Source organism: Phocoena phocoena, chromosome 3 (genome assembly GCF_963924675.1).
Source record: "Phocoena phocoena chromosome 3, mPhoPho1.1, whole genome shotgun sequence".
Classification (NCBI taxonomy): domain Eukaryota; kingdom Metazoa; phylum Chordata; class Mammalia; order Artiodactyla; family Phocoenidae; genus Phocoena; species Phocoena phocoena.
The window spans coordinates 161,219,184-161,241,081 of record NC_089221.1 but is presented as its reverse complement, the minus strand read 5'-3'; the positions used below and the strand labels follow the sequence as shown (position 1 = coordinate 161,241,081).

At 51.6% G+C, this 21,898-nt stretch overlaps 1 protein-coding gene across 4 annotated transcripts in view; it reads left to right on the top strand.

Annotated features, from left to right (window-relative positions):
• UNC13A (unc-13 homolog A) overlaps positions 1-11,450 on the top strand; it is a 63,032-nt gene extending 51,582 nt beyond the window's left edge. For 3 of the 4 annotated variants that reach the window (XM_065874700.1, XM_065874698.1, XM_065874697.1), the window contains 8 exons: positions 135-173; positions 1,311-1,340; positions 2,729-2,785; positions 3,167-3,247; positions 4,147-4,294; positions 8,473-8,565; positions 9,283-9,442; positions 11,150-11,450. In XM_065874700.1, the coding sequence (XP_065730772.1) occupies positions 135-173; positions 1,311-1,340; positions 2,729-2,785; positions 3,167-3,247; positions 4,147-4,294; positions 8,473-8,565; positions 9,283-9,442; positions 11,150-11,450 (909 nt within the window). The remainder of the gene's footprint in view (positions 1-134; positions 174-1,310; positions 1,341-2,728; positions 2,786-3,166; positions 3,248-4,146; positions 4,295-8,472; positions 8,566-9,282; positions 9,443-11,149) is intronic. The other variant, XM_065874701.1, reaches the window with a different exon arrangement.
• Positions 11,451-21,898: the final 10,448 nt, after the last annotated feature.

Below are 21,898 nucleotides of genomic sequence, written 5' to 3'. Positions count from 1 at the left end.
GGCAACCCTGTTACCAGCCCTCTGTGCAGTGCAGATGCCCTTTACTTCCTGTCCCCGTGAGTATGTGTTATTACTCTGGATTCCCGTCCCACACAGCTTGCTAGGTTGATCACCTTGTGACATTGTCTCTGCAGGGCAACCTCTTGAGAAAACATGGCAAGGGATTAGAAAAGGTAATGAGGGCCTCGTCTGCACTGAGGTCCCAAGCTCTGGTGTCTGGGTGTGTGTGTGTGTATGTGTGTGTCCATTTGCATGGGCAGAAAGGCCAGCTGGGGGTCATGGGTAGGAGGAGGGTATCCTAACGAAGTCCCACAAAACCAGAAGTCAGCGACAAGGTGATTCCCCAGGGACGTGGCTTAGCGTGTGTGCGCGTGTTTGTGCGCAAACAGCTCCTGCCCTCTCACGACGATACCCAAAGGGCTTATCCCAGCCCTGGGCTCAGCTGAAATTCTGTGGCTTCAAGAAGGGCCCAGACACTGGACAACTGCCCTGGACTGAGACATGTTTTGTTTTGTTTTTTTTATTCCAATGGGTGTTCGTTATAAGGAGATAGGAGCTGGGGCAACATGTGAACAGTTGCCCTTGCTGTGCCGTCATACGGGAGCTATCATGCCTGTGTGCGCACAAGTGGGGTCTCCGCCTCACGAACATGGGTTGTAGGGCTCCCCAACTCATTCATCCAGCCCTTTGGGGAACACGTGCAGTATGTCAGGCACCATATACGTGTATGTACATCCCTGGGGGGGTGGAGAGTGCGTGGGTTTATGTGTGTAATTGTGTACACGTGTGCAAGTCTTTAGTAGTACACGTGTGTGTTTTAGCTTGTGAATTCTGCACATGTGTGTGTCTTCGTATGTTGATCGGGGGTTTGTGTGTGCATAAACTTTCTGCACACCCATGGATGTGCCTGGGTGTGTGTCTGTGTGTTGAGTGAACCGGTGATACCTGTTAGTACGCTTCTTTTAGAGTCAGGCCTGCTGGGGTAGGGTCTTGGGAGTTGGCGGAGGAGAGACTCTGAGCCTTCTCTTCTTTCCCCTCGCCAAGGCACCCCATCTTGGGGCAGGCTGACTGTGGGATTGGACACCTGTCCCCAGGTGATGGGCTGATTCTAGCCTCCTGACATTCCAGAGTCTGGCCCCAGGTCCCCACCAGAGGACAAGGGAAGGTGCCTAGCTGGGGAGGGGTTCCAGCGTTAGACCCAGAACCTGGGAGGGAGCTCGTGGGCTGTGCTTTGAGGGGGCAGGGAAGTCCCACTGAGTATCCTCTCAGCAGCCACCCGAACTCTGACCTTCGCCTGATTCTCTCCACAGGGCAGGGTGAAATTGCCAAGCCACTCAGATGTAAGACCAGCCTCTCCCTGTCTGTCTGGCTCCCACCCCACCCCCTACCTACCCACCACCCACCCCCTACCTTCTTCCACCTCTGTGATCCGTGCCATCCGGGGGTGTACCGTGACCCTGTCTGTTGGTCTCTTCTTCCTTTGTCTGTCTGGCTTGCTCGTGAGGGGTGGCGCGGGAAGGGTGGCAGGTGGGGAGGAGGGTGCTGCAGGGGAAACCAAGGTCCAGGCTGGGCTCCCGAGTAACTGTGCCTTGTGACAGCCTTGGGGAATCACAGACAAGGAATAAGAAGAGTAGCGACTGCCAGGATGCTAATAATAATACCAGTAGTGGCAGGGTGACCAGATCCCACTGGCCAGCTTGGAAAAGCCTCAATGTGATTCCAAACATCCCAGCTGTAAATGGCCCTCCTCCCTGTCTAGTCCTGCCTGGGACCCCCAGACCACCCCAGGACCCAGTAATTCAGGACTCATAACTTCACTGATACTCAGCTCCCCCCACAGCTGTTATCCTCTAAGCTAGTGTAGGTGCCCCTATTAGCCAGGGGAGGAAACTGAGGCCAAGAAAGGGCCAAAGACATGCCTCAGGTCACCCAACATAGTAATGGAGGAGGCAGGACATGTAGCTTCCAGGCCACGACCCCGTCTCCCCTAACACTGCCCGTGACCTCAAAACAAAGTGATAAGAATCGTGAACACTGAACAAAGACACGATTAGTCCCAGCTAAGCTGGGATATGATTTCCCCCATCAAGATGGGAAAACTGGGGGGTGAGAGAGGTTAAATGACTTGCCCAGGGCCACATAGCAGAGCTGGGATTTGAACCCATGCCCACCCGGTTCATCGGAGCCATAACCAGGACGTCATATTGCTGATGTCTGTTTTGGGGGCGGGGTACTGAGGTGTGTGTTAAGGGGGAGGATTCTTCCTTTAAAAGGTCAGATTAACAGGCCCCCCCAGATTACTGGGGAAATTCTTCTACAGAGGGAATGGGCCCATGGTGGGTAGTGGTTTTCACTACACAGAGCCCATCCCATAGTTTGCTCAAGGCTCCATGACTTGGGGCTGGCAAGCCCCACCCATACCCGCAAACACCGTCACAGCCTGCTCTCTGTTTTCTTCTCTGTCCCACAAACCTGGGGTCATGGTGGAGATGGCAGGATGGGTAGCACCCCACGGGACTGAGATTTCTGGAGACAAGGTCACCGTCTCCTTCTCAGCACTTCCTGGGGGGCTCCAGACCTCTGTCCCCAGGACACAACCATTGCCCTGCCCAGAGCCTTTGGACAAGAACCAAGATGGCGTCCAGGGCCGGGGTGTCAGTGGCGGCTTGGGCAGTGGGCAGAAGGACCCCCCCACCCTCACCGGGGTTATGTCTGTTGTTACCTACAGGGAACCCAGATGATCTTCAATGCAGCCAAGGAGCTGGGTCAGCTATCTAAACTCAAGGTGAGGCCAGGGGTGGGGGCAGGGAATTGGGGTGGGAGGCTTCTTAGGGAAGAGGTCCCAGAATAGTGGCATGCTTTGCAGGCTCAAAGGACAGACACCCTAGTCAGACTGGCTTAATCACAATGTATTTGCTCAGTGTATTGAAAAGAGGTGCAAGGTTCAGCTTCAGGTACAGCTTGATCAAGAATACAAACAATTTATTTGACAAACATTTATTGAGCACCTGCTGTGTGCCAGCCACATGCTAGGCACTGGGAACACAATGATGAAAAGACAGACCCACTATCCAGCTCTTCAGAGTTTAGCAAGAATGAGACCCATAGGCAGATCCCCAAGGCAGAATTTGCTCTGCCCACGTGGACACTCTCTCCATCCATCCAGGACCACATGGTACGAGAAGAAGCCAAGAGCTTGACCCCGAAGCAGTGTGCAGTTGTTGAGCTGGCCCTGGACACTATCAAGGTGAGAGGCCACACCCCTGCCCATCCCAGATGGGGCAGGCAGAGGGTGTGGCTGGTGTGGACATGGACCTAGGCTCAAACCCGCCTTAATTCATTCCATTTATAAATACTTCCTGATGACCCTTCTATGTCAGCTCCAGGCTGGCTGATGGCAGGGACTTGAGGAGCCCCAGGCTGGATGTCAGCTGGATGTAGACATCCCCAGCCCTGTGGGGTCAGGACAGGGTAGAAGAAAAGATGGGAGAGCCCAGGGAGGGGGCAGTAAGGGCTTTCTGGATTAGAAGGCATGTGGGAGGTGGTGGGGTTTGAGGAATGCATAGAAATTCACAAGGCAAAGCAACAGCATTCTAGGCAGGGAACCAGTCCATGCAAGAACATGGAGACATGAAAGGGGCCGTGGTCTCCATGAAATAAAAAGCGTGAAAACTACTCTGAAGGAAATGTTTTGTTGAAATGGAGAACTACAGCACAACAGGGTTGGCAACACATGTAGTTGGGGTGGTTAAGGAAAACTCCTTGAAACCTTAATCAAAGAAAGACAGGGAGCCAGCCGTGGCAAAATAGGGAATGGGAGTGGGGCTGGGAGGGCCTTCCTGCCAGTGAGCATAGTAAGTGCAAAGGCCCTGAGGCAGGTATGTTCTAGGGAAGACTTTTGGAAAGAAGGCTGGGAGGGGTGCAGGGCATGGGTGTTATTCTGAGGGTGCTGGGAGTCCACAAGCATGTTTGGGGCAGGGGTGGAGGTGAGGGAATAGCAGGACCTGGGTGTTCTGAAGATCTGCCCTGTCGTGGCGTATCACAGCAGAGGGCAGTGGAGTGGGAGAGGGGAGTTGGGGCTGCCCAGCCCGATGCTCGGGTAGGGGTTCCTGCCAGCCTTACCTCTCTCCACCCTGTTCCCCACAGCAATACTTCCATGCGGGTGGCGTGGGCCTCAAGAAAACCTTCCTGGAGAAGAGTCCAGACCTGCAATCCCTGCGCTACGCCCTGTCCCTCTACACGCAGGCCACCGACCTGCTCATCAAGACATTCGTGCAGACGCAGTCGGCCCAGGGTAAGGAGCCACTGGTTAACGCGATGACAATCCCCGCCCGCAGGGGCAGCCGAGCCCCTCTGACTCACCTCCTCTGTGATGTCATGGGTCCGGGCCGAATTAGCAGCTCCGGGGCGCACCTGAGCTCCATGGTGTCACCAGGCCAATGAGCAATCTACAGCTCGAAGGGGCGGAACCTATGACGTCATTGGGCCAGGAGGGGATGACCTCTTCTGGGAAAATCCATGACGTCATGGAGTCAGGATGTGATTGAAAGCTGTGGGGAGGGATCTCTGACGGCCAGGACTAGGGAGTGATTGACAGCTCTTAAGGGCGGGACCTCGACGCCCTGGTTCCAGGGAGTGGTTGACATCTCTGGGGGAGGGACCTGTGACGGCAGTTGACTACGGAGTGATTGACAGCTCTGGCAGGGGCGGGACCTATGACGTCACGCGGCCAAGGAATGATTGGCATCTCCCGGGGAGGGACCTCTGGGGGAATGGTTGAAAGTACCCCAGGGAGGGACCTCTGTACTGTCAGGGGTTAAGGAATGACAGCCCCAGAGATGGGAGGGACCCCGACCTGGAGGGGGCGGACGGAGAGGGAGTTCTCATTTCTCAAGTTCTCTCTTTCTCTCTCTCTTCTCTTGCCTCTGTCTCCTGTCCCTCTCTGAGTTCGCACACAGCAGCTGGGGCTGGGGCGGGGGGGGGGGGGGGGGCAGAACTCCAGGGTCCTAGTTCCCCTCCCTGGGGACCACCCTTTTCAAAACTGGCCCTAAGAGTGCAGACAAGGGAGAGAAGTTTGGCCGCTGACCCAGGTTTAGTTCCGGCAGTGGAAGAGGCGGCCGGGGTGAGGGGAGCTAAACCCCGTGGCCACAAGCGGCCCCCTTCCCCCCGAGTCAGCCCAGAGCCTAGGGCCCTCGGCTTCGTGCCCAGCCCACGCTGCTGCTTTTAGTGTCCCTGGTGTGCCCCCGGAGCAGGAGGCTGTCTGTCTGTCCGTCTGCAGCTGACGTTTCTCTCTCTCTTGTTTCTCCTCCCTCTCACTCGCCGCCCCCTCTCCGCGCCTACCCTGCTCCCCGTCACGCACACTCGCCCTCCATCCTCGCCTCTCGCTCGCTCGTCTCTCCCCCCACCACTCCTCCCTTCCCTCCTTTCTCCACCTCCCCACCGTGATTAGTCCATGGTGGAAAAGGGACTAGGTTTACCCTTAGTGAAGACATTTATCCTGAGAAGGGTACGTGCTTCCGCCGCCCACCCGCGCCCGGTGCCCGGTGCCTGCGCCCCTCCCGGCCCGGCTAGTAAAAGGCCCGTCCTTCCGTCTCCCAGGCCTGCGGGGCCCCGCCCAGACCCGACTGGCTGCGAGGGGGCCGAGGCGGACAAGGGGGAAGGACGGCTTGCTGGTTCCACGTGGGGAAGGAGAAGCGATTCGAGTCGCAATTCGTTTCTCCCTAGGTGCTTCTCTTAAACCAGATCCCGGGTCTCCCCAGACAGGCGCCTGCCCGGTTAAGAGCGGGCTCACCTTACAGCTCTGCCACTCCGTGGCTGGGCGCCTCTGGCAACAGGCTGCCTCCCTGAGCCTCAGGTTCCTCATCTGTAAAATGGGAGCAGTCAAGGACCCTACTTCATAGGATTATTTTTAGGATTAGGTGAATTAAATTTAGCCCTGAGACTTTCCTGACAGGAAAGTTCCTGACGTGTACTAGCTGGCAACAATTGTTAGTTGTTTTATTATTATTGTTTATATGATTATTATGATAATAATTATTATTATTGATGTCACTTTTCTAAGCATAGAAAACCGACATTTTTTTAGGCTCTAACTCTGGGTCAGCCCTTGTGCCAAGCATTTCTCAGGGACTCTCGAAAACATTCCTCCTGGTCGCTCCACAGGGCGTCCATCACTCCATAGACGAGGAAGCTGAGTCTCAGAGGAGATTAAGCCCTTTGCCCAAGGAACCTTCCCCTGTAGTGGGTGTCCGGGGCTTGGGGAGTGGGGATGGGGTTGGGAAAAGCACAGAGAAGCCCGCGAAAGACCCTTCCCCTTGGAGCCAGCAAACCACGGGATGGGGGGTGCCCAGCACTGCCCCCCTCCCCCTTCTTACTAGCTTTGGCCATGATCTGACCCCTCACCCCACCCACCACTGTCCGACTCTCCCCTGGCACCCCTCAGTCTGGCCCGGATTGAGCTTGCTGTGAAGCATCAGCCTGGGGGTGGTGGGTGAGGCTGAGCATGTGACTGGTTGGGGGAAGGGGGGTGGGAGCCTGAGATGACAAGGAAGGCAGCCTGGGGTGGGCAGCGAAGATGAGGGGGTGCAGGGTCTTCAGGCCCCTCTGCCCCCTGAGCCTCGGTCACTTTCTGCCCAGAGACAGGTAACCCGGTCAACCTTGGACTGACCCGTTCTCCTTCCCCACACCCACCCCTGCCTTTCCCCCTGTTCCTCCCCCCATGCATGGGGTGCTCCAGGTGTGGGGAGCTTCCTGAGGGGCAGGGGAGGGGACTGGTGGGGGTGCTGACGGTCACAGGTTCCCAGGCCCCACAGGATGCCCTTCCCAAGAGTCACAGAGGGAGGAATGGGGACAGAAGCTTTTAAACTGCTCCTTCAATGATCCCCATCAGAACTAATCAATCAGGATGCTTGTGGTGGCCAGAAACTGAAGCGTACCTTACCCTGGCTCAGGCAGACTAGAGAATTTGTGAGCCTGTAACTGAAAGATTAGGAATTGATTTGGCATCAGTAATAGCTGGATCTAGAGTCTCCAACAATGCCATCGGTCACTGGTCTCTGTTGAGACCTCTATGAGGTGGACTCTCCCCTCACTGGGTAGAGTCAGCCTTGCCAGCCTAACCAGAGAGAGACTCTTTCCTAAGAGTTACAGCAAAAGTCTCAGGGCCAATTTCTATTGGCCTAGCTTGGGTCACATGACCATCCCTGAGCTAATCACTGCAGCCATGGCTGGTGACTGCTCTGATTGGGCACCCGTGGTTCGTTTAGTCTTACCTGAAGTGTGAGATGGAGCCACAAGGTCTGAGGTGAGGTAGGGACACTTCTCAATGGAAACTTGAGATGGTCTATTGGAAAAGGAATGGCAGGGAAAATGAAAGATTTCTCTACAAGCTGTCACTTCAGGAGAGCTGAGGATTCTGGGTTATGTTATCACAGTGTGTTGGAGGAGTAGTGAGGAAGCCTGTGAGGCTGGAGCCAACGTGGCAAGGGTAAGAGTGGAGGGAGGTGAGGCAGGAGAGGTAATAGTGACACATATCAGGAGTGACACTGCAGGCCACAAAAGGACTTTGATTATTTCAGAGTGAGATGAGAGCCATGGGAGGATTTTGAGCAGAGAAGGGACATGATCTGAGTTAGGATTTCTCTGGCTGGTGTGTATTGAAAAAAGCTGAGAGGAGGGTGCAGGGAGACAGGGAGGAGGCCACTGCAATATTCCAGGTTGGCCTAGTTGGCCCAGGGACAACTCCTATTGGCCTATCTTGGGTCACATGACCATTCCTGAGCCAGTCACTGCAGCCATGGCCAGGGAATGCTCTGACTGGGCAGCCATGGTTCATTTAGCCATACCTGAAGTGTGAGATAGAGCCAGAAGGTTGATGGGGGCTGGACCAGGATGGAGGCCAAGGAGGTGGGCCAAATTCTGGATGTATTTTAAAGGTAGAGCTGACAGGATTTTCCACCGTACCAGTACTTAGGGAGGAAATGAAAACAAAAAAGGGGTTGAGGACTAAGGCACCGGGTGCCCCAACAGCTTGAAGATCAACAGAGGAGGAGGAAATGGCAAAAGAGGGTGAGAAGGAGTGACTAATCTGTAGGATGAGAACAGATTGGAGAGTGTGGCCTTGTTGCAGCCAAGAGGAGAAACTGAGGCACAGGAAGCCAGGGTATCAGATGCTGCCAAGATGGTGTGAAAGATGAAGGTTGAGCTTAATGACAGGAATGAGGAGAAGGACATTAGGCTCAGAGAAGTTAAGAGATCTGCCTGAGATCACACAGTGAGGCAGTGAAAGGCTAGAACCCAGGATTCTTGGCCTCCCTAAGAACACCCATCTTCCCAGCCCACCCTCAGTGCCACCCTGTCACGGCTGATGACCTGGTGCCGCCAGCACATGGTGGGTGGGAGGCAGTCCAGGTCCTTTCTGGTGGGTGGGAAAGAATGAAGCTTATGCCAAGCATCCTCCCCTGCCCCACCCAGGCTCGGGTGTGGAAGACCCTGTGGGTGAAGTCTCCGTCCATGTAGAGCTCTTCACTCATCCAGGAACTGGGGAACACAAGGTCACAGTGAAAGGTGAGTAACCTGAGGTGGGAGGGAGAGTGCCTCAGCCAGGATGCACTAGGTTCTAAGACAGAAAACCAAACTCAAACTGGCGTAAGGAAGAAATTTTTTTTTCGTTAAAAAAAATCTTTTTATAAAACTGAAAATTCCCGAAGTCACCACCTTCAGGCATAGCTGGATGAAGAGGTACAAAGAGTGTTACAGACCTCATTCCACTTTATCTCTCAGCTCTGCTTTCCTTTTTTTGGCTTTTATTTTCTAATTAGAACACAGATTGGGCTGTCTTAGCCAAGGCCTAACATAACAGTGGCTTCAACAAGATAGATGGAATAAAGCTTTCTCTGAGGTAACTCCGAGGACAGTCAGCCCAGAATTGATGGAGGGGCTTCACAGTGTTGGGGATCCAGGCCCCTGACATCTTTTGTTGTACTTTTATCCCTAATATGCTTTCTTCCTCTGTAGGGTCCCAAAGAACTCAGCCCCCATCAGCATCCCACCTTGTAGCTAGGAGAAGGCGAAAGTTTAGGGCATTCTCCCTGCCTTTTAAGCCACAACCTGAAAGCTGTATGCATCACTTCCTCTTACATCTCATTGGCTGGAAGTTAGTCATATGGCCACACTTGGCTAAAGAAGCATTCTGGGAAATGTAGTCTTTCAGACAGGCTTTGAAAACCACAACTGTGTACTGGGGGACCCTAACCAATCTTACCTTCTAATTCCCCCCAACAGTGGTGGCTGCCAATGACCTCAAGTGGCAGACTTCTGGCATTTTCCGGCCATTCATCGAGGTCAACATCATCGGGCCCCAGCTCAGTGACAAGAAACGCAAGTTTGCGACCAAATCCAAGAACAACAGCTGGGCCCCAAAGTACAATGAGAGCTTCCAGTTGTAAGTCTGGGATGCTTAGGGGAGAATGGCAAGGGGACATCTGCTATATGAACCTCAGGGCCCACTAGGTAGGAGGGATGTCTGGTGGGCCAGTGGTACCTAAGGACAGGAACAGGAGAGATCACATCCTAGGTGGGTATGCTGGGAAGGGAGGCACCTTAGTGCAGGAGTGACATCAGTGAGGGAACACCAGGATGGAGGTGACCACCTTGGGGGGCAGACAGGTCCCAGAGGACAGTGAGTGTGATATAACCACATGATGAGGGCTCATGAAGGGGAGGAGTCTGGCCAGAAGGAGCATGTTGGGCAGGGGCATTTCCAGCGCTGGAGATTCTGGTCTGTTTGAGAGGCGTGGTTGGTCATGATGGGGCAAGAGGCTTGTGGGTGAGGGGCTGAGGGGCATAGGCATGGACCTCCTGGAGTCAGCAATGAACTTTGTCAGGGCTATTGGGGCAGGTCATCTGGAGGAGTCTGCTCTGGGGGACAAGAGTGGAGTGTGGCTTGGTCCAGGTCATGGGGATATGTGTCATATGGGTAGGACTGTGGTCACATCTAGGTGGGGCTTCCTAGGTCAGGGGCATCAGGGTCTAGAGGAGCAGATGATTTATGGGGAACATAAACAAGTCTGATCAAGGTGTACAGAGGGGTTATCTGGGGTGGGGGTGAGGGTCGGTGGATCTTTGGATCAGGTGTGAACCTCACTGGGGCAGGGTAACATTGGGGGTGTTCTTGGGGGACAGAGTACAGTGGGGTAAGGGGACATCAGAGCTGGGGGGAAGTGGAGGCCCCTGAGGGACAGGAACCTGGCCAGTCCTGTGAGGGGAGAGCTCTTGGTCAGAGGACTTTGGAGAGCTAGGTCACCTGAAGCAATCCCTGGGGGCAAGAGCACCGCCTAGGAGGGGGCAGATGTCTCCTGGGGTGGCCCAAACTAGTTGAGGGCTAGGAATGTAGCCTGGGAGGGAGATGCAAGGGATCGGTGTGCATGTAGCCTGAAAGAAATGAGCTCTTGACTAGCCAGCATCAGGCCGCACTGGCGACTTCGTAGCCTTTCGTAGCCTGGGGGAGGGGGAGGAGTGCTGGAGTGGGTAGTCACTCATGGTGAGACATCTTGGCAGGTTACATGGAGAGGCATCTTGGGCGTACGAAGAGTAGCCTAGGGAGCAGGGGGGAGGGGCCACGTCAAGGGGAGAACTTGAGTTCAGATGGGAGCCTGGTAAAGGGGCTTCTTGGTGTCATATCTGGGGTAGGGTGGTGGAGGCAGCAGCTCAGCTGGCTGAGAGTGTGGGTGCTGGTATCACGGGGTGGGAGCATGGCCTAGCCAGAAGACTCTGGGGGAAGGGTCTCTTGGGGGTGGGGATATGGCTTGGCTGGGGGCTGGGAGTAGTCTGATGGAGGCGTCCTTGGGTGAGGAAAAGGAAGAAGGGAAGGAAAGACTTGGCAGGGACAATGCCGGGGATGGACGTTGTCAGCTGATGTGGGCGTGTCCCAGCGCGGGGCTATGGGGCCGGACATCTGGGTCAGGGGTGGGGCCCGGCCTAAATGGAAGGTTATGAAAATAGGAGGCCACTCAGTATGGGAGTGGCCCAGCTCAGAATGCGCGGGTGTGGGCGTGGGCCGGGGCGGGGCGGGGAGGGGGAGCGGGGGTCACCGGTAGGGGCGTGGCTGGTCAGTGGGCGAGACGTGTCCTCACGCCTAGCCTTCCCGCAGCACGCTGAGCGCCGAAGCGGGCCCGGAGTGCTATGAGCTGCAGGTGTGCGTCAAGGACTACTGCTTCGCGCGCGAGGACCGCACAGTGGGGCTGGCCGTGCTGCAGCTGCGCGAGCTGGTCCAGCGCGGGAGCGCCGCCTGCTGGCTGCCGCTTGGACGCCGCATCCACATGGACGACACGGGCCTCACGGTGCTGCGCATCCTGTCGCAACGCAGCAACGATGAAGTGGCCAAGGAGTTCGTCAAGCTTAAGTCGGACACGCGCTCCGCCGAGGAGGGCGGGGCCGCGCCTGCTCCATAGTGTGGGGCACGCAGGCGGGCACCACTGCGCCTGCGCAGAGCGCGCGGGGTGGGGCGGCGCCCGCGAGCTGGGACCTCCCAGAGGGCGCGTGTCCGCGCTCTGTGCTGAGGTTGGGCTGCACCTGCGCCCTGGATTTAGTTCCCCCTCTGGGGAAAGGCGAATGGCAACGCCCCGCCCCCTCAGGAGGCCACGCGGTGGGGCGCGAGGAAGGAAGAAGGCACACCCCCCTACTTGAGGCCACTCCCCCAGCGTCTAGGGGGACTTTCGAGCTGGGATGGGAGGAAAACCCACCCCCTAGTAAGGAGGCCAGGTCCCAGGACTGTGGTACCGGGAGGGAAGCCATAAGATGGGTCCCCAACCCCTGGGGCCCAAGATAAATTTGCCAAGTATGGAACTCTCAGCTCCCTCGAGGGACGGGCTCTGGGCAAGGGGCAGGGCTTCCTGGAGCGCCCCCTAGGGTGGTCTGGGGCCTGGAGGGACTAGGGTGGTGATTGGAGGGCCCCCCGGGCGTACCAGAGTCCCTTTTGATGTTTGTGCAAAAAATAAACAGGGAAGGGGGGAGGATGGAATTTCAAAAGCACATGCGCCCTTGGGCGCCCAAACCCTGGGGACCAAGGGGTCGGCTTTGGGGCTCCCGTGCCGTCCCCACTTCCCTATGGGGGTTTGCCTCCCTTTTCCCCCCCACATACCCAATCCTCACATCGTAGAGTTCAACCCACCCATTTGACGACGAAACTGAGGCCCGGAGAGCTGCCTGAGACAATGCCGAGGGTCCCAGTGCCACACCCTCTCCCCATTCCCTTTGGCCTGTGTGCCCCATTGAAGGGTGGGCTGAGATCGGATGACCCGATACAGCTCCCCATTGCTGCTAATCCCCCTTAGGGGACCTCCCCCAACCCTTAAAGGGATGGGGGTCCTGGGCCAAGACCCCCAGTGCCCCCTCCCACCTCTGGTTGCCAAGCAAAACCCCTGCCCTCAGCCCTTTCCAGTGGGACCCCACGGGGAGATACCCTGAGAACTCTTGACCTCCCGCCAAAAAAGAGTGAAGGTTTGGGATTCCCTGGACCCAGTCCCTTAAGCCAACCCCTTCTTCCTTCCCCAGAATGCTCCAGTCAGGAAAGAACAGAAAGAGACCAGAAACTCGAGGGGTGTGCGTGTGTGTGTGTGTGTGTGTGTGTGTGTGTGTGTTGGGAGCTTCCTCCCCATAATCCCATTCATTCGTTTAAACACACAGGTCACAGGATACCCCAGGGGGGTCCTCTAGCTGCCTGAAACTCTTCCTCCTGCAGGGATGTTGGGGCAGTTTGTCCAGAGTCTAATTTCCCCATTTTAGCGCATGCAGGCATTTTGGGAAACATTTTGGGAAAGGTTGGCAAGGCTTGTCTTTGCCCAGAATCTGCTTTTCCACGTTGGACCAGTGTGTGTATGCCATGGGATTTTTTTCTGCCAGATTGATAAATACAGGATTGTGCTGTGCTAGGGAGAAATTAAAACAGAGGGATGAGATGAGGATTAGCTGCGCTCTTGGAGTGGTGGAGGCTACGTCAGATGGGGAAGGTGAGGGAGGGCTTTCTCTGGAGGTGAAAAGTGAGAAGGAACCACCCATTGGAGAGAAAAGAGCTCCAGCCAGCAGGAACAGCAGGTGCAAAGGCTAGGAGGTAGGCTGACTTGAAGCACAGCCAGGTCAGCGTGGCTAGAGCTGAGCCAGCGAGTGGGGTACTCGGGGATGGTGATGAGGTTGGAGACACCTGCAGAGGTATCAAACCAAGTCTGTACGCTGCCCTGGGGAGTTTTGATTTTACCCTCAGAGGCTTGGGAGGCCCCAGGAGATTTTAAAGCTGAGGAGGGTCTGATTTCAGGTTTTGAAATCTCCCTCTGGCTACGTCATGAAGAATGGACTGATGGTGGGGGGGGCGGGGAGAGGACAAGATGCTTTCAGGACACTGAAATTAATTCTTGGGAAGATTTTGGAATATATATTTAAAACTCTGCCTAGATGAGCCCCAGGGTCCCTGGATACAGATGTCCCAGTTGTGCACTGCCGAGGGGTTGAGCATCTCTAAGGAGGCCGTGTGCAAATTGAGTGTTGTATGTTTATGATAATGGTTTCCCCATCCGTGAACAAGAGTCTGGAAGAAGCGACACTTTTCTCATTTACCCAGAAGCATTTGTGTGTTCCTCTAAATTCAGGCAGGTTGAAGTGGCTGAAGGTTCTGAACCAGAGATTAGGACGAAAGTTCTCATTCAGGATGGTGGGGGAGGTGGGCCCCAGCCAGGGGCAAGGGACAGGCTGAGAGGTGGCTTGGGGAGAATGTGGAGTCTCCATCACAAGGACTGAGAGGCAGATTTGAACTTCAGACCATCCAAGAGGTGGAGGTGGGCTGGGCGGTTCACTTGGAGTTGAAAACGCCAGCAACACCCAAAGGGGAGGTAATCTGTGATCTGGGGTGGGTTCTGAAAGATTTTTTTGATGACTGGCAGGAAAAGGGGGAGCTGAGCTTCTGCCGGAGAGAGCCAAGGTATTTCCCGAAAGATTAATTGGGAGGCTCTCTGGTCAAAGCGCGCGCGTGCGTGCGTGTGTGTGTGCGTGTGTGTGTGTGTAGGATTCCCCAGCACTGGCCCAGGCACATGGAGGAAGCCTCAGGGAGTATTTGTCAAATGACACTGACTCCCGGGCTAGAACTGTTTTGGAAATTTCCTCCCTCTTCTTTCTCCCAGAGAACTCCTACTCATTCCTCAAAACTGATCACAAATTTTCCCTTCTGTAGAAAACACTGTCTGATCCCCCTTAGGACTTCCCCAGCCTCTGTCCCTCCTCCTCTGTCTGTCCCTTCCTCAGCCTCTGTCTCTGATGCCATGGGGCTAGGGGTGTCTGTGAAAGGCTCTCTGGGCACAGGGGGATGACAGGGAGGGGATGCCTAGTTGAACTATGTCTCAGGCAGGGGGTTCTGTGTGTGCCCATGCATCCACATGTGTGTCTGTCCATACCAGCCTCCCCCTCCCACACAGATCTGGGCACTCAGGAGATCTTCCAGTCAGAGATGGGGAGATGCAGAGACAGAGAAGGGAGAAAAAGCAAAAACAGGTTTCTAGAAGGAAGAGGGTCCCCTGCTCTCTCTGGCTCTCACCAGTCTGTCCTCGAAGGATTTACCTAAAATGAGGAGGCACCCAGTCGCATCCCTCAGTCCTGATTCTCAGGCACCACAGCCTGAAACCTCACCACGCCTCCATCACAGATGAAAAAAAAAAAATTAGCCAACTAGAAATCCTTGGGACCTCTCTCAGCTGGGACCTCATAGACCTTTCTGTCCCCCCCAGCGCTGTCCATCTTACAGGTGGGAACACTGAGGCACGAGGCAGAGTGGAGACAGCCTGGAGTTGCCCCAACTCTGCTGTGCAGGCAGAGAACGGGGGAGCTCACTGGCGGGCTGGTCCACATCAGGACCCCTGCTGTCCCCTGAACATCCTTTCCTAAGAATTGTCAAGGACCAAAGTCGTTTTCATTGACACGTGTTGCTCTTCTCTTTGCCTTTTATTTTTTTTTAAGAGACAAATCAAGTTGATGGTGTTAGGTAAGACCCCCTCCATCTTCCCCCTGCCCCCCGCCCAGCCACAGTGGCTCTCTCCAGGCACAGGTCACAGGCAGAGGGTCCCTATGCATCCCCGGCCACAGAGCCAGGGGGATTCAGACCCCAACCCTGGCCCCGGCCCCCTAAGACCCCCCACCCAAACCCGGCCACGCAGTCCAGGGAGGTTCTTCCTCCACACAACTTCTCTTAGCATGTGATTGCAAATGTGAACTCAAGACGCTGTTTGTCTGTTTTAATTCCATCCCGTTGGCCTGGCATCTGCACAGATGCCCCCATTTCTCTGTAAATATGTGACTTGGAACAAATGTTTAAAATCAACGAGAAGTGGTCATGAATGCATGGTGTTGAGATGTTTTGCACTATTCTGAATTTTTGGTCTCTGTAAAAATATTTTATTAACAGCAGACATTAAAAAAAAAGAAAAAGCACACAGCCTCAGATGTATGGTGGCCTCCTTCCCTCCCCTATTGGCAAAAAAATCACGTAGCATCTACCATGAGCGGGTACTGCTGAATATACTTCCTGCCCACGAACGCAACTCATTACAACTACCATGGTCCCATTTTACAGAGAAGGAAAACAGGCCCCGGGGGCAGAGCCAGGCTCTGAACCCAGGATACTGGGCAGCTGTTGCTCTTAGCTCAAGCAAGTTAGGACACGAATGCCAGAGACACACTCAAATTCCACCTACACCCCCATGTTTGGAGGTTTTTTGTTTTGTTTTTTGCTGTAGCAGGTGAGAATCTCATTTCATAAACTTGGATGTGCAAAGAATGAAGCTTCATTTTTCTACACCTGAATTTGAATTTGAATTTCTGCTCCACCAGGAAGCAGAAAGGGAATCTTATTCAGCACGGGGTTTCCTCGGTAAAGTCAGGAGTTTCCTCCTAAGGTTTCTACCTTACGTGTCCTCCTAAGATCTGGAGTTGTTTCCACATTTGAGTGGCCAGGGCAGGGGCCATGGGATCCATCACTGGGAGTGAGGTTTTTTTGGGGGTTTTTTGTTTTTATAAATTTATTTATTTATTTAATTTATTTTTGGCTGCGTGGGGTCTTCGTTGCTGCACGCAGGCTTTCTCAGTAGCAGCGAGTGGGGGCTGCTCTTCGTTGCAGTGCGTGGGCTTCTCATTGTGGTGGCTTCTCTTGTGGAGCACGGGCTCTAGGTGCATGGGCTTCAATAGTTGTGACACGTGGGCTCAGTAGTTGTGGCTCGCAGGCTTTAGAGCACAGGCTCAGTAGTTGTGGCGCACGGGCTTAGTTGCTCCGCGGCATGTGGGATCTTCCCGCACCAGGGCTTGAACCCATGTCCCCTGCATTGGCAGGCGGATTCTTAAACACTGCGCCACCAGGGAAGCCCGGGAGTGAGTTTGATGAGTGCGTTTGGCTGCAAGTAAGAGACACAAGGACTAAAAGAAAGGGACTTTCCTGGCGGTCCAGTGGTTAAGACTCCACGCTTCCACTTCACGGTGCACGGATTCGATCCCTGGTTGGGGAACTAAGATCCCACGTGCCACGCAGTGCGTCCAAAAAAAAACCTACAACAAACACAGGGATAAGCCATAGCTCAGCAACTCTGCCCTCAAGAGACTCTTGCACACGGGTAAGACTGGAAGCAGCCTCAACATCGTGGTATCTTCACAAAGGGAGAATATGATACAGGTGTGAAGTGGATAAGCCATAGGTGTCTGCATGACGTCAGAATAGGCAGCCCGCAGGTCCTGAGCATCCCTGCACATTCTTGCTGACTGTGCCAGACTGCAGACCTGTACTTCTCCCAAGACTAAGCAGTTTCCGTAGCTAAGCGCACAGGCTACTCAGCATGACTTTCTTTTTTTTGCCGCACGCTGTCCAGCATACAGGATCTCAGTTCCGCGACCAGGGATCAAACCCGTGCCCCCTGAAGTGGAAGCGTGGAGTCTTAACCACTGGACTGCCAGGGAAGTCCCCCGACAGCATAACTTCTGAGTAACTGTTTGATCCCTGATGGAGGGAAGCTGGCTTGTTTGCTGCTTTCTACAAAAGGCGCTCAGCCCTTGACCCTGTATCCGTCAGCATATGGGGTCCATCATGTCACCCATGGGGCTTGGGGACTGAGGTTCATGCTGCTTGCTGCCCTGTGAGGAATAAACCATCTTGCTCTGATGCACTGAGTCCCACAGTTGACTCCACACCTACGGACGAGGGACAGGCTTACTTCTCTAGGAAGTGAGCTTCTTCATTCTGACAAATGACATGAACGAAGTGTGATGTTGAGTGAAAAACAGTCCCAGAAGGCTTCAAAGAGCATTACACTACGTTTATAAAGCTCAAAAGACATACAAGATACATCCACAGAGATTTTGTTTAAGGATAATTGTGTGATTAATAAAAAATAATAAGCATAAAACTAACGGTTAAAAAATTGAGGATTCTACCTCATACACATCAGGCTACTATCAAAAAACAAAAACAAAACAAAACAGAAAACAAGCATTGGCAAAGATGTGGTGAAACTGGAACCTCTGTGCACTGTAGGTGGGAATGTAAAAGGATATAGCTGCTGTGGAAAACAGTATGGTGGTTCCTCAAAAGATTAAAAATACGGAATGTAAATTGGTGAAACCACTATGGAGAAGAGTATGGAGGTTCATTTAAAAACTATAAATAGAGTTACCATATGATCTTGCAATCCCACTTCTGGGCATATATCTGGAAAAGACAAAAACCCTAATTCAAAAAGATACATGCACTCCAGTGTTCATAGCAGCACTACTTACAATAGCTAAGACATGGAAGGAACTTAAATGTCCATCAACAGATGAGTGGATAAAGAAGATGTGGTACATATATACAATGGAATATTACTCAGCCATAAAAGGAATGAAATAATGTCATTTGCAGCAACATGGATGGACCTAGAGATTATCATACTAAGTGAAGTAAGTCAGAAGTAGAAAGACAAATACCTTATGATATCACTTATATGTGGAATCTATAATATGACACAAATGAACTTATTTACAAAACAGAAATAGACTCACAGACATAGAAGACAAACTTACGGTTACCAAAGGGGAAAGGGGGGGGGATAAACTGGGAATTTGGAATTAAGAGATACACACTACTATATATAAAATAGATAAACAACAAGGACCTACTGTATAACACAGGGAACTATATTTAATATCTTGTAATAACCTATAACTGAAAAGAATCTGAAAAAGAATATATATATAAGAATATATATATAACAGAATCACTTTTTATGTACACCTGAAACACCGTAAATCAACTATACTTCAATTTAAAAAATTTAAAATAGAATTACAGAATGATCCCCACTTCTGGGTATATGCCCAAAAGAATAGAAAGCAGGGTCTCAAGAAGATATCTGTGCAGTGTTATTCACAATAGCTAAAACATGGAAGAAACCCAAGTGTCCATCATCAGAAGAATGGATAGCAAAATGTGGTCAATGGAATATCATTCAGCCTTAAAAAGGAAAGAAATTCTGCAATGTGCTACAGCTGGATGAACCTTGAGGACATTATGCTTAGTGAAATAAGCCAGACACAAAAAGACAAACACTCTATGATTCTACTCATACGAGGTAGTCAAGAGTAATCAAAACCATAGAGACAGAAAGTATAATGGTGGTTTCCAGGGGTTGGGGGAAGGGGAGAAATGGGAGATAGTGTTTAGCAAGTACAGGATTTCGGTTTTACAAGTGAAAAGAGTTAGGGAGATGGATGGTGGTGATGGTGGCACAACACTGAACTGTACACTGGAAAATGGTTAAGACGGTACATTTTAGGTTATGTGTATTTTAACACAATTTTTAAAAATGAAGGATTAAAAAAAAACAAACACAAAACCAAGGGCAGTGATTGCCTCGGGGAGTGGGGGAGGCAGGGAGGTGGGAATAGGGAGCAGGAAAGTGTGTGTGATAATATTGATGAAGATCCAGTGCTTAGTACACAATGCCGTGTGGGCCTCTGCACAGGACAGCTCACAACATGGCAACTGGCTTCATGGTGGGGGGGGCGGGGGAGAGAGAGAGAGAGAGAGAGAAATCCCAGTCCTTCGTAACCTAATCCCGGAAGTGACATCCCATTACTTTTGTAATAATCTATTGGTTAGAAGGGAATCACAAAGTCCAGCCCACGTCAAGGGGAGAAGATTACACAAGGGCTTGAAAACCAGGCAGAGATGATTGGGGGCCATCTTGGGGGTTCCCTAATTATGGCCACATTCCCCTTGATTTCACAATCCTGCCCTAACCCTGAAGCTTACAGGAGTTTGGTTTCTTAGCCTGCGGCATTTTGGCCTGCTTTTTCTGCTGGAACAAATGCATTGGAATTGAATGACAATAGAGAACAACCCCCCATCAGAAATAATTTGGAAAGATAATCCTGCTACAGGTTTACAAGGGCTCCACTGATGATTTTCATAAAAAAAAAAAAGAAAGAAAGAAAGAAAGAAATGGGGTTTCTGTGTCAAAAAATAAAAGTAAAGCATTTGAGGATCCTGGCCTACCCAACATGAAACTATACACAAAACCCAACTCTGGGCGTATTAAAGATTTAAATGTGAAAAGCAAAGTGATAAAGATTTTAGAAGTCAATGTAAGAGAATAGCTTCATGACCTTGACACAAGGAAAAAAATTTAAACAAGACACAAAAAGCATAAAAGAAAAATACAGGAAAAGATGATCCACTCAACACCATTAAAATGAAGAATTTCAGTTCATCGAAAGACTGTGAAGAGAGTGAAACAACAAGGCAAATACCGGGAGAAGATATTTGCAACACATGCGACCAAGAAAAGAATAGTATCTGTAAAGAACTCTGAATCAACAAGGGGCAGATCACATCCTGTAGAAAAATGGGCTAAAGCATGAATAGGCATTTCCTGAATGGAAAACTTGATGGCTGATAAAAAGATGGAAAGACACTCCTGGTAATCAGAGAGTGAAAATGAGAGCCACAGTGAAATTGTATTACCAGGGCTGACGTGGCCATATGGGACCATCTTTCCATCTTGCTTCTTCCACCTCAGGGTCCAAGATGGCTGCTCCAGCTGGCGGTAAAAGGGAAGGGTCTGAGGGGGGCAAATCTTTTCCCTTTAGGTAAGACTGAGAGGCTGTGACCATCACCTCCACTAGGGGTCGTCAGAACAGAACCTCATTACTGCGTGTGCCTAGTTGCAAAGGATGCTGGGAAATGTACTCTTTGCTCTGAGCAGCCATTTTCCCAACCAAAGTTATAGTTCTATATGTTTATTGGGGCAAAAGTAGAAGTTTCTACATGGTCCTACTGTATAGCACAGAGAACTATATTCAATATCTTAGGATAAGCCACAATGGAAAAGAATATTTTTCTAAAAAGAATCTATCTATATATATATATATGTATATGTATAACTGAATCACTCTGCTGTATAGCAGAAATTAACACATTATAAATCAACTATATCTCAATAAAAAAATTGATTAAAAAAAAAAAACCTAGAAGTTTCTGCCGGCCGACACAGCTCCCAAACTCATCCAACCAGGAGTCAACAAACTTTTTCTGCAAAGAGCCAAATAGTAAACATCTTAGGCCATACAGTTTCTGACACCACTCTTCAACTCTGCCGCTGTAGCATGAAAGCAGCCACACGTAAATGAATGGCGGGGCTCAGTGCCCAAAAAACTTTACAAACAAGCAGCTATAGTCAAACAAATCCTTGTCCACACATGTTCAAGGCAGCACTGTTCACAATAGCCAAGGGTTGGAAACAACCCAAATGTCCATCAACAGATGAGTGGATGAACAAAATGCATTCCATATAGTGGAATATTATTTGGCTTTAAAAAAGGAATGAAGCACTGATGCATGCTATAATGTGGATGAACCTCAAAAAACATGATGAGCGAAAGAAACCAGACACAAAAGACCGCATCATATATGATTCCATTCATATGAAATGTTCAGAGGAGGAGACAGAAAGCAGATTGTCAGAAGCTGCAGGGAGGGGGAACTGGGGAGTGACAGCTAATGGGTGCAGGGTTTCCACTGGGGTGCTGAAAATATCCCAGAACTAGACAGAGATGATGGTTGCCTAATTTTGTGAACGTATTAAATGTCACTGAATTGTACGCTTTAATTGGTTAATTTGACATTATGTGAATTTCACCAGAATAAACACTAACAAATAAATATATTTTTTTAAAAAGACGTGTAGCAGCTATGGAACACTGGATGAGAGCTCCTCAGAAAATTAAACATAGAGTTACCGTACACTCCAACAATACATTTCTGGGTGTATACCCAAAAGAACTGAAAGCAAATATGGAACAGATATTTGTACGTCTACGTCCATAGCAGCTTTATTCGGAATAGCCAAAAGGTGGAAGCCATCCAAGTGTCCACTGGCAGATGAATGGATAAACAAAATGTGATCGATACTTACATGCAGTGGAATTGAGGCGGGAGATAGATGGGCCCCAGGCTGAGCAGCTGAAGTCTGTCCCCTGTGGACAGATACTCTAAGATAAAGATAATGGCAGGGGGAGAGAGGAGCTGAGTCCTGCCTGGATAAAAGATAAAGAGACCACGTATTTCTCATTCTCGAGGTCAGGGAGAACTTACCGACTACACATGCGCAGAAAGGCTCCTCGGGGGCCAAAAAAGGAGCGGGGGCGCCACCCCATGTTAGACGGTGTCAACCTTCCCACAGGCCTCTACGCTGGAATCCATCTTGGCTAAGAGATGCGCGTGCACACAGGGGAGGACCCTGAGTTATACCAAATACGGACTCAGAGCCAGGCAAAGCGAGATGATTGACCAGAGGAAACCCAGAAGAAATGCCCTGTATAAATGATTTGAACTGCCACG